This window comes from Ornithorhynchus anatinus, chromosome 6, assembly GCF_004115215.2.
Source record: "Ornithorhynchus anatinus isolate Pmale09 chromosome 6, mOrnAna1.pri.v4, whole genome shotgun sequence".
In the NCBI taxonomy this organism is placed as follows: domain Eukaryota; kingdom Metazoa; phylum Chordata; class Mammalia; order Monotremata; family Ornithorhynchidae; genus Ornithorhynchus; species Ornithorhynchus anatinus.
The window spans coordinates 19,766,267-19,786,326 of record NC_041733.1 but is presented as its reverse complement, the minus strand read 5'-3'; the positions used below and the strand labels follow the sequence as shown (position 1 = coordinate 19,786,326).

The 20,060-nt window shown below is 52.8% G+C and overlaps 1 protein-coding gene across 3 annotated transcripts in view; it reads right to left on the bottom strand.

Moving 5' to 3' along the window:
* Positions 1–20,060, bottom strand: part of L1CAM (L1 cell adhesion molecule) — a 66,570-nt gene that overhangs the window by 29,601 nt on the left and 16,909 nt on the right. For all 3 annotated transcript variants that reach the window (XM_029067694.2, XM_029067692.2, XM_029067693.2), the window contains one exon: positions 12,073–12,362. In XM_029067694.2, the coding sequence (XP_028923527.1) occupies positions 12,073–12,163 (91 nt within the window). In that variant the 5' untranslated portion in view covers positions 12,164–12,362. The remainder of the gene's footprint in view (positions 1–12,072; positions 12,363–20,060) is intronic.

Here is a 20,060-nt window from a genome sequence, read left to right as displayed (position 1 = left end):
GCTCTGCCACTTGTTTGCTATGTGTCCTTGGGCAAATCCTTTCACTTCTCTGTGCCTCAGTTCCCTCATCTGTCAAATGGGAATTGAGACTGTTGAGCCCCACGTGGGACAAGGATTGTGTCCAGCCCGATTTGCTTGTATCCACCCTAGTGCTTAGTATAGTGCATGGCACATTGTAGGTGCTTAACAAATACCGCAATTACTATTATTATTATTGAAGAACATGGGAGCCAGAGGACCTGGGCTCTAATTCCATCTCTACCACTTGCCTGCTGTATGACCTTTGGCAAGTCACTTGGCTTCTCTGAGCCTCAGTTCCCTCATCCGTAAAATGGGGGTTAAATATCTGTCCTCCCTACCCACCCTAGACTGTGAGCCCTGTATGAGTCAGGGACCATGTCCCATCTGCTTATGCTGTGTCTATCCCAGTGCTTAGTACCATGCTTGTCACATAGTAAAAGCTTAACGAATTCCTCAGTTCCTATCATTATTATAATAGATCAGCCCGGAGCGGGGACCATGAGGCCCATTGTCCCAAACACAAAGAATCAAGCGCTTAGTACAGTGCTTTGCACATAGTAAGCGCTCAATAAATACGATTGAATGATTTATTGAATGCTTACGATCTGCAGAGCACTGTACTAAGCCCTTGGGAGAGTACAGTACACCAAATCATCATCTTGCCCCTTCCTGGGCAGAGACCAGGGTTGACCGGATGCCAACCGAGGCCTCTTTGAGCACCTTGATTCTAGCGAAGGACACTAGCCACTGGAGCAATTTCTCACAGCCTCACGAAGAGAACCCAAACCTCACAGGACCCTCCATGAAAGCACATAGTCACACAAATGCCCACCCATAAGTGGCCGAATGTAAACACGAACGCACACGCAAGCACTCAAACACCCAGGCAGATAGGCTTGGCATCAGATTGGGGCCCGGGGCGGCGCAGTTAGTGTTCAGCGCTTAGAACAGCGCTCATAGTAAGCGCTTAACAAATACCATCATCATCATCATTTCCGAGAAGCCTGCTCCCTCTAAGACGTCTTGGATGCCCACCTTCCTACTCTGAGTAGGGTCGAGAAACGCCCGGATCCTCCAGCTTTTGTCCTTATTTCTTCGCCGGGCAGGAGTCTAACCCTTCCTGCTCTGTTTCTGCTCCCTTTCTTCTCCGGTTCCGTGCCTTGTGCCAGCCCTGGGTTTGGTGGGTGGGTTTTTTTTTTTCCGTTCCCCGGACCCTGTCACCCCGAACCGGGCCCCGCCCGACCCAGGCCTCCCGACTCCGCCCCGCATCCCGCAGAAGGAGGCGGGGAGCCCCGGGCCCGCACGCCCAGACAAAGGAAGGGCTCGACGGACGAGAGGCTGCGGGGAGCCGGACAGACGGGGAGGAGGAGGCTGGCGGAGTTTGCGGGGAGGGAGAGGAGGAGGGATGGGAGGAGAGAGGCGGGGAAATAACGGTGTGGAAACCATCCATCCATCCATTCATCCATCCATCCATCCATCCCTCCGCATTCGTCTTAATCCAATTAGTGCCTCCGCTCCCCGCGCCCCTCACGCTCATTGTCTTCAATTAGGGCGGTCCAGAAGGCGAGGGGAGGGGGAAGGGAGGAGGGAAAATGGTGGGGGGCTTCGGGGGAAGGGAAGGGGGCGCCCCCGTTGCAGCAGCAGAGGCGTTGACGGGGCCATCCGTCTCTCGCTCGTTAAGAGCCCGAGAGAAGGACGAAGGATGGCAGGGAGCCGGTGGGCCCCCGAGGTGCGAAGGAGAACAAGGCAAGAGGAAAAGTGAAACGTCCCGGCTTCCCAAACAACAGATTTGCAGCCCCACTTTAGCTGACCGGGGAAAGAAGGCGGACCTGGGTTCTAATCCCGTTCCACCACTTGTCTGCTGTGTGTAACCTTGGGCAAGCCACAGGATCCTATCTGTAAAGTGAAGAGTCAATACCCGTTTTCCCTCTTACTTATACTGGGAGCTCCGTATAGGGCAGGGACAGTATCCGACCTAATTATCTTCTATCTACCCCAGCGCTTAGTACAGTGCTAGGCACCTAGTAAGTGAGTCCTTTGTTGGGTGGGGACTGTCTCTGTTTGTTGCCGAATTGTACTTTCCAAGCGCTTAATTCAGTGTTCTGCACAAAGTAAGCACTCATGAATGAATGAATGTTTAACAAATACCACCGATCATTCATTAATGTAATCGTATTTATTGAACGCTTACTGCGTACAGAGCACTGTACTAAGCGCTTGGAAAGTACAATTATGAATGTTTAACAAATACCTCCTATCATTCATTCAATCGTATTTATTGAGCTCTTACTGTGTGCAGAGCACTACTAAACGTATGGGAAGTATTTGTTAAGAGCTTACTATAAGCGCTGCGGTAGATACAGGGTAATCAGGTTGTCCCACATGAGGCTCACAGTCTTAATCCCCATTTTACAGATGAGGTAACTGAGGCACAAAGAAATTAAGTGACTTGCTCTCTTAAGCAAGTAGCAGAGCCGGGATTCGAACCCATGACCTCTGACTCCCAAACCCGTGCTCTTTCTACTGAGCCACACTGGGTATTAGTTAAGCGCTTACTATGGGCTGGGCACTGTACTAAACTCTGGGGTAGATACAGATTAATCTGGCTAGACACGGTTCCGGCTCCACATACGGCTCACAGTCTTAATCCCCATTTTACAGATGAGGTAACTGAGACACAGAGAAGAGAAGTGACTTCACCTACTGTTATTATTTTTGTTATTGCTACTGTTATTCTAATTTTTGTATTTATGAGTGACTCTGCAATAATAAATGGAGGGAGTCATATTTTTTAATGGTTTAATGGCTTTTAATGATTTTAATGGTGCTTACTATCTATGTGCCCGGCACTGTACTGTAAGTGCTAGGACGGATGCAGGCTAATCATCTTGCACACAGTCCCTGAGGCTCCCAAACTTAATTTCTATTTTATAGATGAGGTAAATGGGCACAGAGAAGTGAATCGACTTGCCCAAGGTCATACGGTAGACAAGGGGTATAGCTCAGACCAGAATCCCTGTCCTTCTGACTCCCAGGCCCCGGGCTGTAACCCTTAGGCCACGCTGTTTCTTTATTCCGATCCTACGACAATTGAAGGGGGATGGCGTTTGTAAGCGACGTGCGTTGTTAAGGTAAGGAGGACAACTCTCTAACCCTGCAGATCTCAGCCACCTAACACTGAAGCAGCGTGGTTTAGTGGAAAGAGCACAAGCTGGGGAGTCAGAGGTCGTGGGTCCTAATCCTCACTTTGCCACTGGTCAGCTCTGTGACTTTGGGCAAATCAGTTCGCTTCTCTGTGCCTCAGTTACCTCATCTGTAAAATGAGGATTAAGACAGTGAGTCCCGTGTGGGACAAGCTGATTACCTCGTATCAACCCCAGAGCTTAGAACAGTGCTTAACATACAGTAAGCGCTAACAAATACCATTATTATTATTATTATTACTGAACAAGCCCTCGGAAGCAAACGGACAAAAGTCCACGATCAGCCAGAAGGGGGCAGCTCAGCTCCTGTAACCAGGAGCCGTCAGGACGCCGAGCCGAAGCTTCACCCGAGACCCTACAATAACCAGGAAAAGGGCCCTGCTTCGGAGCCTGTAAGGTTGTAACAACAGGCGTGCAGAGGAGAGAGGGAGCCAGGAACCCGTGAAACCTACAGCTGTGGAGGAGAGGAGGGACAGAAGAGGGCAGAGGATGGGGAGAGGCAGAAAGGCCACTTGCCTGCTGTGTGACCTTGGACAAGTCACTTAACTTCTCTGTGCCTCAGTTCCGTTATCTGCAAAACGGGGAGTCAGTACCTGTTCTCCCTCCAACTTAAAATGTGAGCCCATGTGGGATTCATTCATTCAATAGCATTTATAGAGCGCTTACTATATGCAGAGTGCGATGATCTTGTATCTGCACCAGCACTTGGGTTAAGTGCTAGGCACACAGTAAGCACTCGGTAAATACTGGAAGCCAGAGGACCTGATTATAATAATAATGTTGGTATTTGTTAAGCGCTTACTATGTGCAGAGCACTGTTCTAAGCGCTGGGGTAGGTACAGGGTGATCAGATTGTCCCACATGGGGCTCACAGTTTTAATCCCCATTTTACAGATGAGGGAACTGAGACTTAGACAAGTTAAGCGACTTGCCCACAGTCACACAGCTGACAAGTGGCGGAGTGGGATTCGAACCCCTGACCTCTGACTTCCAAGCCCGGGCTCTTTCCACTGAGCCACGTTGCTATTATAATAATGATCAAGACTATGAACTCCATGCTGGATAAGGACTGTATCCAAGCTAATTAACTTGTATATACCCCAACACTTAGAACAGTGTTTGACACAGAGTAAACACTTAACTAAGGCCATAAAAAATCCATCGTATTTATTGAGCGCTTACTGTACTAAGCACTTGGTAGTACAATATAACAGATTTGGTAGACGCATTTCCTGTCCACAAAGGGCTTAGAGTCTAGAGGGGTTAATGTCTAGGTGGCCTCCAAGCAACTCCTCCTAAGGGCGAGAGAAGGAGAAATGGAGCGTGGGAGGGAGGGAGGGGAGCCGCTCCATTTCCAGGGGGAGGGGGCAAGAGAGGGAGAGTCAGGGACAGAGAGCAAAGGGCTACCAGGCGGAGAAGGGCTCACAGAGAGGGAAAAAAAGATAGAAAGGGAGATAAAAGGAAAGGAAATCAGGGACTCAGAAGGGAGAAGTGGAAGGGACAAAATCCGAGAGAAGAAATCAGAGTCAGAACAAGCGGGGAGGTGAGGGAGTAGGAAGGGGAAAGGCAGAGAAGAAATAAGCGGGAGAGACAGAGGAGAGGAGAGACAAAGGGGGAAGGAAAAGGTTGGGGGCGGGCTAGGGCGAGGAGCAGGAGGAGGAGAAAGAAAGAGGACAGGAGGAGGGAGGGAAGGAAGGAGGGCCGGGACTGGGAGATATCAAGTGCTATTTGGTGGCTGTCAGTACAGTGGAAGAGCAGAGAGAAGGGCGGGTGAACGGCATTCCCTAGGGCTGGGCAGTCCTGAGGCCTGGAGGGATGGGGGGAAGGGGCAGTCTGTTCTGGTTCGCCAGTGGGGACTGGGCCTGCCCGGGGACTTCTCCACGCTGCAAGATTGGGTGGGAGGAGGGCGGGTCGCAGCCAGCAGCACCCTCCTGGCCCAGCTTCATGCCCCTAAGATGGAAGTGCCCACGCTGCCCAGATGGAGCCGTGCAGGCCCTGAGATAGGAGACCGGAGATGCCTCTTCCCCACCCAGGGCCAGAGCAGGATGGACTTTCTTCACCCCAGTCCCGGTGCCAACCTTTTCTCCTGAAAATCCCTCCTCTATCTCCTTGTTTCTGCAGCCAGACTGTGGCCCGGAGTCGCTGGCTCCGGCAGCTTAGCTCCCTGGCTCTGGATTTCTCTGTCTCCCATCTCTCGTCTCAGTCACCAGTCATCAGAATTCAGCCCGAGCAAAGTCAGGAGGGGGGAGCCATCCAGTCAGGGGGTTCACGCAGAGGTAAGGGGATTTGCAGGGAGGGTTGACCAGGCCTGCCCCCCTACCCAGCTCCCGAGACACTCCAGAATTCCTCTCCTCCAGCCCAGAGCTCAGACCCTTCATTAAACTCAGGGGGAGACGGAGAGAGAGAGAGAGAAAGAAGCAGCATGGCCGAGTGGATTGATTTACTTAACTTCTCTATGTCTCAGTTACCTCATCTAGAAAATAGGAATTAAGACTTTGAGCCCAAAGTGGGACAGTGACTGTGTCCAACTTGACTAGCTTGTATCTACCCTAGCGCTTAGAGCAGCGACTGGCACACAGTAAGCACATAACAAATACCAGAGAAAGAAAGAGATGGGGGGAAAGAGAGTGAGAAAAAGAGAGAGAGAGGTGAAGCTTTTCTGCTCTATTATCCCTCTACACTCTTGACCCAACTCTCCCGTCTCCCTTGGTCCTCCCCAAGCCACCTCTCTCTGGGAGCAAGAGGAAGAGCAGACATTTTCCCTCCTTCCCTACCTCACCGTTCCCTCCTAAGGAGATGAATTCCTCCCATCTCCTCCTCATCCTGGGCTGCCTCTCCCTGCTGTCCTAATCCCCCGGGGCCAGGGCAGGGTCAGTCTCTTCCACACGCTGGTTGAAGGAAGAGCTGAAGGAGGAGAGGCCAGAATGGGCCTAACCATCTTCTCCAGACCTAGTACCTCCAGGCCCTCTCCTTCTCTCCCTCACGTCTCCCACCCTTGCCAAAGCAGAGCCAGAGCCCTCCAGGAGCTCTCCAAAAATGCCACGGGTGCCCATGGGCCTGGCATCTACTCCGGTCCCCAGCTCCTGTCTCCTCCCCAGTTTAAATCCCCTCCCTTCCTTCCTGACAAAGACCCAGCTCCAGCCTGGGCAAGCTGCCCCAGGATAATACGATAATGGCCTGGTGAGGTAAGGATCTAACAACAGTAGATGATGATAATAATCACTGTAACCCGACAGCACCTTCATCTATTCATTTCTCTCTTCTGGGGAACTCAAGCTGCTTTCCCTTTCTTCCTTCCTCTACCCTCTCACCCTTCCCCTCAGTACTTTATAGACCAGTAGAACTGAGGATCCGAGAAGAAGCAGAGTGGCCTTAGCAGGGATAGCATGGGACTAGGTGACAAAGGACCTGGGTTCTAATCATGGCCTTTCCACTTGCCAGTTGTGTGACCTGGGTCAAGCCATTTAACTTCTCTGGGCCTCAATTTCTTCATCTGTAAAATGGAAATTCGATGCCTGTTCTCCCTCCTACTTAGACTGTGAGCCACATGTGGGAGAGAGACGGTGTCAACCTGGCTATCTTGTATCTACCCCAGCGCTTAGAACAGTGCTTGACGGTGATTACCAAATAATAATAATAACGCAGTCACCCAAGGACACATAGCAAATCCACAGTGGAGTGGAGACTGCTGCCTCATTCTCTTGTTAGCGGATTGACCATTGACTCCCTTCAGAGTCTGGGGAAGACAAGATGCCGTGTGTGTGCGTGCATGTGTATGAGTTTGTGAGTGTGACCCTGGGTGTCAGGGTACTCAGAGGCATCATCACCATCATCACTTAACAGCATTTATTAAGCACCTATTCTATGCAGAGAAGCGTAGCAGATGATTGAGAACACCTTTGTTTTTTAAAGGTATTCGTTAAGCACTTACTATGTGCCAGGCACTGTACTAAGTGCTGGGGTAGGTACAGACTAATTGGGTTGGACACAGTGCATGTCCCAAATGGGGCTCATAGTATCAATCCCCATTTAATAGATAGGGTAAATGAAGCACAGAGAAACGAAGTGACTTGCCCAAGATCACACCGCAGATAAGTGGCTGAGCTGGGATTAGAACCCAAGTCCTTCTGTCTTCCAGACCCAGGCTCTATTCTCTAGGCCATGCTGTTTCTCATAATGTTGTGTGTGTTTGTGTGTGTGTGTGAGACCATGGGTGTCAGTGTGCTCAGGGGGTATCATCATTAATCAGTATTTATTGAGTATCAACTGTGTGCTGAGAAGTGTAGCGGGCACCTACAATAGAAGTTGTAGATGAGATCCCTGCATTTTAGGAGTTTCCATTCTCCTGATGCCAGTGGGTGCTGCTGAGACATCTGTGCACCCTGCACCAAGACCCAACTCTTGTCTCCTTCTCCCAATCCCAGAAGGCTGAGAGGCAGAAGGTGACCACCCTGCTGAAATAAGAGGACCTCGGATCCCTTTAAGCAAACAAGCCCCTGTAAACTCACCTGTCTGCTCAAGCCGTACTCGTTCTCCCCCGACTCTGAGTGGGGGTGAGAAGGAGCAGCTGGGGCACCTTCCATAACCCATGATCTTGTCTACCCCAGCGCCTAGAACAACCCTCGGCTCATCATAAAAGCACTAAACAAATGCCACAAGCATCATCAGCATCAACACATCTAGTCGTCATAGTAATAGCACACTTTGAGCACTCCCACTAGTACGATGTTCCGGACTAAGCACAGTACGATGTTCCGGATTAAGCACTTGACACATACACGGGTCCCTGAGCACATAGAAAGATACAACCTCACAAGTGAGGGAACACAGAGGCATAGGTGGTAGATGCATAGGTTCTACCATATCCACACATACACACACAAGTGCACATAAATAGATCCTTGTTTATTCAGTGAAGTTGGTGGTGTCGGTGGGGTTTCTGCTCTCCAACTCTTCTAAGTCTCCAAATTTTCAGCCAGCTCTGCTGCTCATTCCCCTGGGGAGAAGCAGGGAGTTCCCAGAACACACTGAACTCAAGTTGCTTGTCACCCAGATAAACCAGAATCCATCTGGTTCTGATTGTACCCATCCGGGTCCACTGTAGATCTAGTGTGCTTGTTTGTGTGTCTTTGTTCCCATCTAGCAATGTGTTGTGCATTCTGTGGTTGCATTTTCTGCGGTGGATCTACGTTGGGTGGGGGGGGGGGAAGGTGGTCTGCGTATTTGTTGATATATTTCCATATGTCTATGTGGTGGGAATCTAAATGTACCATTGTACATGCAGCACAAAGTGAGTGCTTAATATAGTTTATTCTTATTATTAATAACAAGAATAATTTTAAAAATAATAAAATGTATGATGTCTGTGTCTGGTTGCATAGAAGTGTGAGTTACCACCAGTTTAAGCAACCGTGAGCACCAGACAGTACTCACTGTTTTTCTTGGGGGGAAGCGATTTGAATGGCATTTGTTAAGCACCTACTATGTACCAGGCACTGTTCTAAGTGCTGGGGTAGATAAAGGGTAATCAGGTTGGACATAGTCCATGTTCCACTTGGAGTTCACAGTCATAATCCCCATTTTACAGGTGAAGTAACTGAGGAACAGAGAAGTTAAGTGATCTGTCACACAGCAGGCAAGTGGTCGAGCCAGGGCTAGAACCCAGGTTCTTCTGACTCCCGGGCCTGTGCTCTATCCACTAGACCATGTTGCTTCTCTATATGAAACTTTACCTTCAAACCTGACCGATATGGGAATCAGAAGAGACTAGTCGATAAAGCACAGGCTTGGGAGCCATTTACCTTCTATGTGACCTAACTTCTCTGTGCCTCAGTTTCCTCAACTGAAAAATGGGAAATCACTATCTGTTCCCCCTTCTACTTAGAATGTGAGCCCCAGGTGAGACAGGGTCCGTGTCCTACACTGGAACAGTGCTTGACACATAGTAAGCACTTAACAAATACCATTTTAAAATAAAAGATGGCCCAGTCAAGTGAACATGCAGGGGAAAAGAAGACAGAAAATGGTGCTGTTGACTGTAAATTCGTTGTGGGCAGGGAACACGTTGTACTCTTCCAAGGGCATAGTACAGTCCTCTGCACACAGAAGTGTTCAATAAATACCATTGATTGATTGATTGATTGATTAAATGAATGATTGGCTGTAGGGCGTCTTTTGGGTTACCAAGGAGGTCCTGGGAAAATGCTAGGCTTGCCTAATGGGGGTGTGTGTGTGTGTGTGTGTGTGCTCACACACACACACACACATTCCCCAGCCTCTGATTTGACAGCTGCCATCTGATCCTTTCTCTGTTGCCCTTTTTCCAGCAAAGTCTCTCTCCCAGAGGACCACGGAGCCTGGATCCTGATCAGATGCTGAGCACTCCCGCCTCTTTCCCCCCCCCGCCCGAGGCCCAGCCCTCCCCCAGTTCCTGGCTCCATTCGGCAGCCTGACACCCCTGCTCCACCCTTCGGTGAGTGATGCCGGCCCGGCCCATCACCACCTCTCCCGGTTCCCTGCTGCAGCTCTCTCACCCAAACTCCTCAGAGGACTGCCCCGCCACCCTCCCCCTCCACCCCAAAGCACCCTCAATTTCGAAACCTGGCGGGCAGAACCTCAAGGGCCCAGAAGTCATGGGGTTGAGGATGTCAGTGTGGAGGGGAGAAGTCAGGGAAGGGGAAAGAACCCAGGAACGAGGTTTGGTTTAGATGTCAATTTGCACAATGATACAAATCTGGGTGAATCTGGTGACTTAGATACCCAAACTGGTAACTCCAGACACATGAGATCACATTTGGCTCTTATAGACACACCTACCCACATCTACACACGAAATTCCCTCTTTAGCACCCCCATACGCTAAAAATGCAAGCAGGTACCCCATCTGCCTCACAGCCTCATTTACACATGCACACTCACAAACATAAACACACACCCACAAACCGCAACTGCATTCATTCAAGCTGCAGTAGAGTTCTTCCTGCCCAGCCAGCTTGTATTCGGGAGGAGTCGGCCCCAAGTTCTGAGCCCTCCGTCCCTGTGTGACCCCATCAGCGGGGCCCCGGGGAGGGGCCTGGTCTTGTTTGTCACGTGTTGCTGGACCATGAATGAGCCCTTGGTCTGCAGGCCCCAAGCCCTGCAGCTGCTCTCCCGGCCCCTGTGCCAGACCCCAGGTCAACCTGTGGCTCTGGACTTCTGCTGCTCTTAAAGTCCCATCCCAGCCCAAACTCCACGCCGTCCATAGGCCCCCCACGACCCCCATGCTCTCCCTCACCCCTGCCAACCCAAACTGCAGAGATCATAGGGATTCTGGGTCGGGGACCGTATATCCTTGCTCTTCTCCTCTGGGGGATGAACTGACCTTGCCTTGTCCTCCACCCAACTCTGCCATTACCCAGTATGCTCTTTCCCTCTAAAATGAGAGTGAGCAGGGGGGCTGGCTTGCCTAGTGGAAAGAGCAAGAGCAAGAGTCAGGGGACATCCGTTCAAATCCCAGTTCTGCGACTTTGGGCAAGCCATTTAACTTCTCCGGGCCTCAGTTTCCTCACCTCTAAATGGAGATTGGAGACCTGTTCTGACTCCCCCTTGGACCCCCTGGAAAAAAAAACTGTGAATCTGCCCTGATTGTCTTGTCTCTACCCCAGCGCTTTGTACAGTGCTAGTAAGCGCTGAGCAAATAATAATGTTGGTATTTGTAAAGCGCTTACTATGTGCGGAGCACTGTTCTAAGCGCTGGGGGAGATACAGGGCAGTCAGGTTGTCCCACATGAGGCTCACACTTGATCCCCATTTTCCAGATGAGGTAACTGAGGCACAGAGAAGTGAAGCGACTTGCCCACAGTCACACAGCTGACAAGAGGGAGTCGAACTCACGACCTCTGACTCGGAAGCCCAGGCTCTTTCCACTGAGCCACGCTGCTTCCCGAGACCCTCATTATTATCCCGATCCCGTCAGGACTCTGAAGTTACCTGTCAGAGATTCTCGGTCAGTCATCTGTCAGTACAGCGTAATGCAGACAATAAACGCTCAATAAATACCATCGATCGATCTGGGATTGGGTGGGGGCTCCAGGGCCGTTGGATGGGGGCCCGGAGGCTGTCCGGGGGGCCGGCGGAAAAGCGGGGCCCGGCGCTATCTCTGGTCCTGCCGGAGACCCGGCTTCTTCCTCCCCTGTCCTTAGTTCTGAAGAGCGGCTGCCTCGCCCTCCCCTCTCCTAGCACTGTCCGCGGTTCTGCACCGAAGACTTCCCTCGCCCCTCTCCCTTTCCTTCCTCGCCCACCCACGATCTCCACAGATAGATTCCCCAGACTCGAAACAACCTTATGAGGGAAGCGTCGAAGCCCCGGCATAGAGAGATGCAAGGAAGGCCGCTGAGGATCTGACAAGGGTCAGGACTTGGAAAGGAATCCAGAAGTCCCTGACTATTACCCTCCCATCTTTCTCTTCCGCTTCTCGGCCTCTGCAACAGAGACGATTCTGCCTGGGGCCTCAGAGCTCTCTGGCCTAGGATGCCATAACTGAAGATACCCCTCTGTCCCCCCCAAATGCCTTCACCATCTCTCTCCCAGCCAATGGAGCCCCCGGGGAGGACAGTTGGGCTCAGACTCTTCTCCTTTCCGGAGAGAGATGATCAGGGCAAATGCTGGGTTGATCGTGAGAGGCACCTCTCCCTCACTTCCTCTAAATCATAGGACTCTCAAGTGAGCAGGGATGGGGAAGGGGGAAAAGCAGCCAAGAGAGATTGGGGGATGGGGGGAACGGAGCTGGTCCCAAGCTAAGGGAAGGAAACGGGGGAGAGGAGAGAGATAGAGAGCGATGACCTAGAGAGGATGGAATTTATGTACTCACATTCCTCAGGGATCTTGATCACCAGCGCTGGCCGGCAGAGGAGGAGAATCCACAGCGACGGCAGCAACGAATACCTCAGCATCGCAGCCATCTTCCCCGGCGCCAGGATGGACTCTTGTCAATAAATCCAGGCAACCTCCCGGGGCGGGGGGAGGGAGGGAATCGGGGATCAGGGAGGAAGGGCAGGAGGGAGGTAGAAAAAGGTGAAGGCAGGAGACCAGGCCCCACCGGCTCAAAGCTGGGGGGCTGGGGGTTGGGGAGGGGAAGAGAGGGAGAGGGAGAGAGGTGGTCTGGGAGATGGGGAGCGGGAAGACAGTGAGGGTTGGGGAGAGAGAAGATGTGCTGTTAAGTGACAAACATCTGTGTGAGCCTAGTGGCTGGCCCCTCCGCCTCTCCTCTCCATCCCCTCAGCAGCCACTCCCACTCCTGCTCTCTGAGGAATTGCTGAGGCAGAGAGGCAGCCGGGGGCTCGCTCCTTATCTCTCTTCTCTTATTTATTCATGTGCCAACCCCCTCTCCTCAACCTCCCCATCCCCAGACACCAACTTGTTGTCCCCGAGATCTACAGGCCGGTGCGTGTGTGTCTGTGTGTGTGCGTGTGAGTCTCGGAGGGGGGTGTGTGTGTGTGAGTGCATATGAGTATGTGTGTGTGTGCCCCTTGACCTTTCCCCTCTTCCTCCCTGCTTTATTATTATGGATTTGATTGAAAACTGACCCCTGGCTGCCCTGTGTCTCCAAGAAAAGAGGGGTCAGAGGGAAGGGGGGAGGTGGCTGAGGCTGAAGGCGTGGCAGGGCCGGTGGGGTCTGGAAGCAGAAATCAGGTTGTGAATCGGGAAGAGGAGAGAAAAGGGGGCCATCCCGTTTATGGGAGACGGCTTTGGGCCAGGCAGAAAGAGAGAAAAAAGCCCGAGCAGATTATTCTGGGATGCCGGGGGGCCGGAAGCAGCTCATTCTGGGGTTAGCCGCTTCACCTCCCAGGGATGCTGGGGCCCTGGCTCATGGCATGATGTCACTTTCGGCACATCTGCCAGGAGCAGATGGGACTCCGGGCATGGACCCAAGGGGGTCTTTCTGTGGAAGGATGGGGAGAGCCTCTCTGCCATCTGAGGGCTTCTTCTCTGTGGGGCCAGGGATGATTTCGGTGGAGCGAAAGGATTCGGGTCCCCCCCCCACACACACATGCACACCCGGCCCTATCCCTATCCTATCTTTGCCCTATCCTACCCTGCCAACCATTACATCAGGGCACCCGTCCACCGTGAGTCCCACATAGTGCCAGTTTTGAGAGAGCAGGGGGCAGATCTTTGTCATCCTGCCCAGTGCACCTCACTGAGACCAAGTCACACGTCCAAGGTCGTCCTTGAGCCCAGGCCCATTAGTCACCAGGCCCTGCCCTCATCCAGTGCACCAGTGCCTCTCTTCTCTGGGATGGCTCTGGGTGGCAGGCAGAGCAACAACCACCAGCCTAGTCCCTGCCCTCCAGGAACTCCAAGCTCAAATCTTTTTTTCAGCCACCAAGTTTCAAGGGAGAAGCAAAGAGAGCTGGGGCCTGGGGCCCCAGGGAAGCTGGCTGAGCAGGGAGGCAGAGTCCTCGTCCATACTCCCGACCCGCCCCTCAGCTCAGAATTTAGGTTCTGAGCCCTATTCCTCATCTCCTCCCCCGGGCCAGAGGAAGCAAGATCGAGAAGGCCGTCAGTGGATGAGGGGCTGGAAGGTAGACAGGAAGGTCAAAGTCTCACCGGGGTCAGGACCACCCAAGGGAAATTATAGGTCACCTAGTCCGATGCTCTCAGGCTCCAAACACACTCCCTCCAAGCATACCCCTTCCCCTGCACATTCTGCCCCTTAGCCCAGTCGGCCACTGCCCTCCTCAGGGCCGCCCAAGCAAAGAGGAGGAGAGGGGCGGATAGGGGAGGGACTTGGAGAAGAGGGTTGCATAGAAGAGGGGCAGACAAGGGAGGGAGGACAGGAGATGGGCAGGGAGGAATGGGGACACAGGGAAAGAGCATGAAGAGAAAAGAGCATGAACCTGGGAGTCCAGCCACACGGGTTCTAATCCTGACTCTGCCAATTGCTAGCTGTGTGACCTTGGGCAGGTCACTTAGCTTTTCTCTACCTCAGTTTCTTCAACTGTAAAATATGGATAAACTATCTGTTCTTCCTCCTACTGAGACTGCGGCCCCATGTGGGACAGGGACTGTGTCCAACCTGACATTAACTTGTATCTACCCCAGTGCTTAGAACAGCACTTGACACATAGTAAGTGCTTAACAAATGTATTACTACAACAGCTACTACTAGTAATAATAATAATATAAGCGGGGAAGGAGCAGGCAGGGGAGGGAGGGGAGGGGTGGGGAAAACAGGAGGGGCAGGCCCCAGCACCCTTCTTTCTTTTGCCCGTGACTGGGTGAGGAGCGGCTTTCAAGATTGTTGCATAGAGGTCCTGGTTGCTTCTTCCCCCAGACTAATTTCTCTCCTGCTGAGGGCAGATCAAAGGAAAAAGGAAAGATGGCAGCTCTGGGAGGTCCCGTCCATCCTTGGTTTCCTGCCTCTTGGTTATTTATCTAACCCAGGAACCGGCCCGGGAACCGAACGAGGAGTGGGCCCAGGACCCCGCTCAGGAACCGGCCCAGGAGGACGGAGGAGGGCAGGGCAGCTGCCTCGGAGCTGGGTCCTGCCAGGCCACTTATCTTGCTGAGGCAGCAGAAGGAGAAAGACTCAACACCTCTCTGTCTGCCCAAAGCTGCTGATTGGGCTTGGGCGGGGGAGGAGGGGGCTTCTGTTGAGTGGCAGGAACAAACATCCTCCTAATCAAGCCAGAGGCATCTTAGCGCTCCCCATCCCCCCCGCCCTCCTTCCCCCGACCCCCGGGACCTTCTCTGGGCCAGAATAACCTAATCACCACCGGCAAGTCTATGAAGGGCTATAATTCAGGCCGGGGTGAGCAGCCGGGCTCCAGCTCCACCGACCACAGGACACGAGGAAACGGGGAGCGACTGCAGCAGGACGGATGGCCAATAGACCTTGGGCGGACTTCCTGAGCAGGAAGGGGGGTGGGGGGGATTAGCCAGCCAGGAGAGGATATGGCGAGGGCAGGGGGGAGTGGAGGAGGAGACGGGGGTCTCCTCTGCAAGGATTTCAAAACTGAAATCTCTCATCAGCGTATGGCCTCGCCCGAGGGCAGAGGGATGGACGAGTTGACCTTAGGGAAGCCTTGCCCTTCAGCAGGAGCAGAGCGCGGAGCTGCTCGCTTCCTGGGGGGAGGGGACGAGATGGAGGGACAGGGGGAGGGGAGAAGGGAAGGAGCGGCAGGGAGAGGTCAGGCTCCGGTCGCCAGCCGGGGGTGACTATCTCGGGGCTGCAGGTGGCGGGACGCGCGGGCTCGGGCTCGGACTTGAAGGCGGCCGCCGCGGGAAGCCGAGGAAGGCGAAGGATCAGAGAGGCTGGGATCAAACGCGGCGTGTCGCAGCAGCGTCGAGGAGCTCGGGCAGGGGGCCTGTCGAGTCGGGGGCTGTCGGGCCACCACGGGGTCTACCTCCTTGCTGACCCACATTCCCCCTCCCCACCTCCCACACACTTACCCCAAGCGTGACTTAGTGGAAAAAGCACGGGCTTGAGAGTCAGAGGACGTGGGTTCTAATCCCAGCTCTGCCACTTTGTCTGCTGTGTGACCTTGGGATAAATCATTTCACTTCTCTGTGTTTCAATTAATTCATCTGTAAAATGGGGATTAAGACTGCGAGCCCCACCTGGGACAACCTGATTACCTTGTGTCCACCCCAGCTCTTAGAACAGGGTTTGGCACATAGTGAGTGCTTAACAAATACCAAAATTGTTATTTATTATTATTACCCCGGGACTTGGCTTGGAGTCCCGGACTGGATGTTTCTCTCAAAGGAGGTGGCATTGACGGGATCCTCCCTCCCTTTACTCCTGCTCCTGTTCTCTGGGGATGTCGCCGGCTACCCTGGCATGGGATGTGTCATCTTTATCCAGGGAAATGTAGAGAACATCTTATCCTGTTCTCCATCCCGGAGGCCTGGGCCCCAGCCAGGCCAAGAGGGCCCATCCAGGGCCCTGTGGCCTGTCCAGGCCAGGCCGGTTGGTCCTTTGTCACGGCAGGTTCCCTTCGTCCCCCTCTCTTCACCTTAGGGCATGGGCGGAGGGCCGGGGGAGGTGCTATCAAGAATAATAATAATAATTCTGGTATTTGTTAAGTGCCAGGCACTGCACTGAGTGCTGGAGTGGATACCAGCAAATTGGGTTGGACTCAGTCCCTGTCCCATGTGGGGCTCACACTCTCAATCTCCATTTTATGGATGTGGTAACTGAGGCCCCCAGAAGTGATTTACCCAAGGTCACGCAGCAGACAAGTGACTGGGCCGAGATTAGAACCTATGACCTTCTGATTCCCAGACCTGTGCTCTATCCACTAGGCCATGCTGCTTCCAGGAGCAGGCATCTGAAGCGGCACCTATAGAGAAAAAGGTTTTTCCCTATTTTGCTCCTCCCCACAACCCCCCAGCTCCTGCTCCAATCCCTCTTTGCCCAGTTCCTCAGCCCCTGCTCCTTCTCCCCAGGGCGGCGCCCCCCGCCCCCTCCACCGGTTCCTGGCCTTTTCCCTAGACAGCCCCTCACACGCAAACTGTCAGACCCAATCCCTGGCTGACAATTGCATCTCCCTCCATATCTCTTGGCGTTTGCCACCCAACAAGTTCCAGCCTCGGGGCTTTCAGAGACAGACGTCAACCAGGAGGTGGAGAGGCCCGTGACAGCTCCCAGGGGATTCTTCCCCTAACCCTTCTTCCCCCATTCCTTCCCCTCTGCCTCCCCATTCCCCTTCACTCCCTACCCCAAGCCCCTGACCACCACCAACACCACCTCTCTCTCCTCTCCCCTTCTTGGCTGTTGCCTCCTGGTTTTTACTATTCATCAGGCAATTACTGAGCAAGAGGCTTATGTTGTCGGCTCAGCAGGTCCTCCTCAGCCCCAAGCCCCCCGCCCAGGCCGGGGGGGCGGGGGGGAAGGCTGGGGCTCTCGACACAACCTGGTGAGCAGATGGAGCCCAGAGCCTTTCATGCAGACGAGAGCCACAAGGACAGGGGAAGAGGAGAGCGGGAAGCCGGCTAATTATGGAGGGGAGAGCCTTGGAGGAGCGGGAGAAGAAAGGAGAGAGAAATAGATGAGGAAAAGAAAGAGAAACCCAGAGAAAGGGAGAGTGGTATAGAGAGGGATACTAAGGCACATTGACACAGCCACAGAGAACAAGGCAAAGAAAGAGATGGGGGCGGGGGGAGTCAGGGGGCTGGGTAGGGGATGACATTTTCTGAGGTTCTGGACTGAGATTTGGGGCCTCTTCTCAACTGGGAAAAGAGGGAAGGGGCAAGGTACAGAGGAGGGGGAGTTGGGGATATGTGTTGGGAACAGGAAACATTTGGAAAATAGAGGCAACTAGGGGGAGGGAATGTGAAACAGATTAGTGAGTGAGTGAGTGAGTGAGTGAGTGAGTGTGTGTGTGTGTGTGTGCATGTCTTTGCCCTGTCCTTGTCCCCATTCTGGGTACACAGGCTGGGAGAAGAGCAGCCTGGGGAATGAATGAGTGACACGTGTGTCTTTGTAGGTGATGCAAGAGAGGGGTGATGGTGCATGGGTCCGAGAAGAGGGGCTCCCAAGGATGGGGAGGGGGTTTTGAAGGGTTATGGGAGGTGACGTATGGGGAGCAGGGGAAGAAGGGCGACAGGGGTTAAACCGTATATGGAGCAGCAGAGAGAGGATGTGTTTGTAGAGTTGGGGATGAATGGTCTCTAATCATAGACATGACTGACAGGTGACAGTTGTGTGTGTATATATGTGTATGAGAGAGATCTATGTCTGTGGGAAAAGAAAGTGCATGTGATTTGAAACACCACGACCTCATCTGCCTCTCTCGAGATCCTCAAGGGAAGGGTGAGGAAGTGACATTTTGTCAGGTTCCCTCTGCTTGTTCCTTTCCCTGGGGAGAGCTTTCCCAGAGCTGGAGGGGGACAAAGCTGGGAGATGCTATTGGATGGGAAGGCAGGGAGGTGAGGAGAAGGAGATGAGGGCTGGGAGATTTATCCTGATAAATCCCTAAATAACGAGAATGGAATGGCAGGTCCGGCCTGCCACCTCCATCCCTCGGCAGAGACTTGCAGCATCCCCACTCCCTGCAACTTGCTCCCTGAGCTGGGGCTGAAAGGGTGTGTGTGTGTGTGTGTGCATGTGTGTGTGTGTGTGTGTGAAGTTGGGAAGCTGAGCACTGATGGTGTGATTGTGGGTTCCTGCATCCCAGGGCTGCCCTCCCCCACAAGGAGTCTCCCACTATTTGTCCATGGGCCCTGCCACCTTCAAGGAAACAAAGCTTTCTTTCCCTCCTGTTGCTGTCAGATCATTTCTTCTCGATCTGTCCCCAGTGGATACAGAGCCCAGCTGGCCACCATGTCATGTCATGAGCTGAAGTTCTCATTCTTAAGGTCCTCTCACCCTTCTGGCAGAAACAATCCCAAGTCGGTCCCCCTTCTCTCCCAGGTCTTTGATCCTGCTTCTGCAGATCTGCGAGTACTAAGGGACCATCCTTAGAGATGGGGAAATGAGGCAGGGAGGCTAAGCTCTGGAAGACACTCTAGATCCTTCATTTCCTCTTCTCCCACTCCCTTCTGCATCACCCTTGCCCTTGGATTTGCACCCTTTATTCACCTCTCCCTCAGCCCCACAACACTTATGTACATATTCATAATTTATTTATTTATGTTAATGTCTGTCTCTCCCTCTAGACTGTAAGCTTGCTGTGGGCAGGGAACATGACTACCAACTTTGTTATGCTGCATTCTTCCAAACACTTGGTACAGTGTTCTGCACAAGTAAGCACTCAATAAATATGTTCAATCGCTCCCTCTTTATTAAGCATTTACTATGAATCTACCCCAAGACTTAGCACTGAGTTATGAGATTAGGCACCATCCCTAACCTCACCTTCTATCTCATCCCCACTTTATAGTTGAGGAAACTGAGGCCCAGAGAGGTTAAGGTGGCACAGCCAAGGCCCCACATAGGCCTTCTGGCGAGAGGATGGGTGGCAGCAGATGGACCCAGGGACTGTTTTCTCAGCCTGAGGGGCACGAAGTACCTTTCCCCATTTCCATGGGCCCTATGGAATGTATGCCAAGAAGAACACAAAGGCCTAATGAGCCACCGCCTGCCAGTCCCAGCTCTCCCCCTCCCAGCTGGAGGGGGTCCAGGCAGGTGTCTCGATATGCCGGGTGGACCATGGGCATGTGCTGGGCACATATGACCTGTGCATCATGCGTCTGTGGGATATCTGCTGTCTACCAAAGAGAATCCTAGAAACACTGGACCTTAAGGGGTCATTCAGTCCATCCCCTGCCTCCAGGCAGAGAACTACTAACCGAACCCAAGCAGATGCAGGGTGGGGGCAAGGGGAGTTTCTTCCAGTCTCCTGAGAAGGACATTCCTCAAGTAGTAGTAACAGAATTTATTAAGCACTTACTGTATGCAGAACACTATACTAAGCACTAGGAGAGAATACACAATTAGACCAATTTGACCTCTCTATGGTCAAGACGTTCCTGGGTCTACCCCCAGGCCTGCCTGCCGCAATCACAGCCCATTTCCTCTCATCTGGCCCTTCTCATTGATGAAATCCAGCCTTGACTCCAAGCCATTAGCAGAGACATTTTTTTGGCCAGAAAAGAATGCTCCAACCTTGTTTCCAATCACTCTCCTGAAGCTCACCCTGCTAAAACCCAGTCTCCCACAGCCAAAGGCTGAGAGGCTGACCCTGCAGCTGGGCTTTCAGTCACTCAGTCAATCATATTTATTGAGCGCTTACTGAGTGCAGGGCACTATACAAGATCTTGGGAGAGTACAATATAACAGAGTTGGTAGACCCATTCCCTGTCCACCAGGAGCTTACAGCCTAGCTTAGGTCCCCCACTCTGCCCTGGACA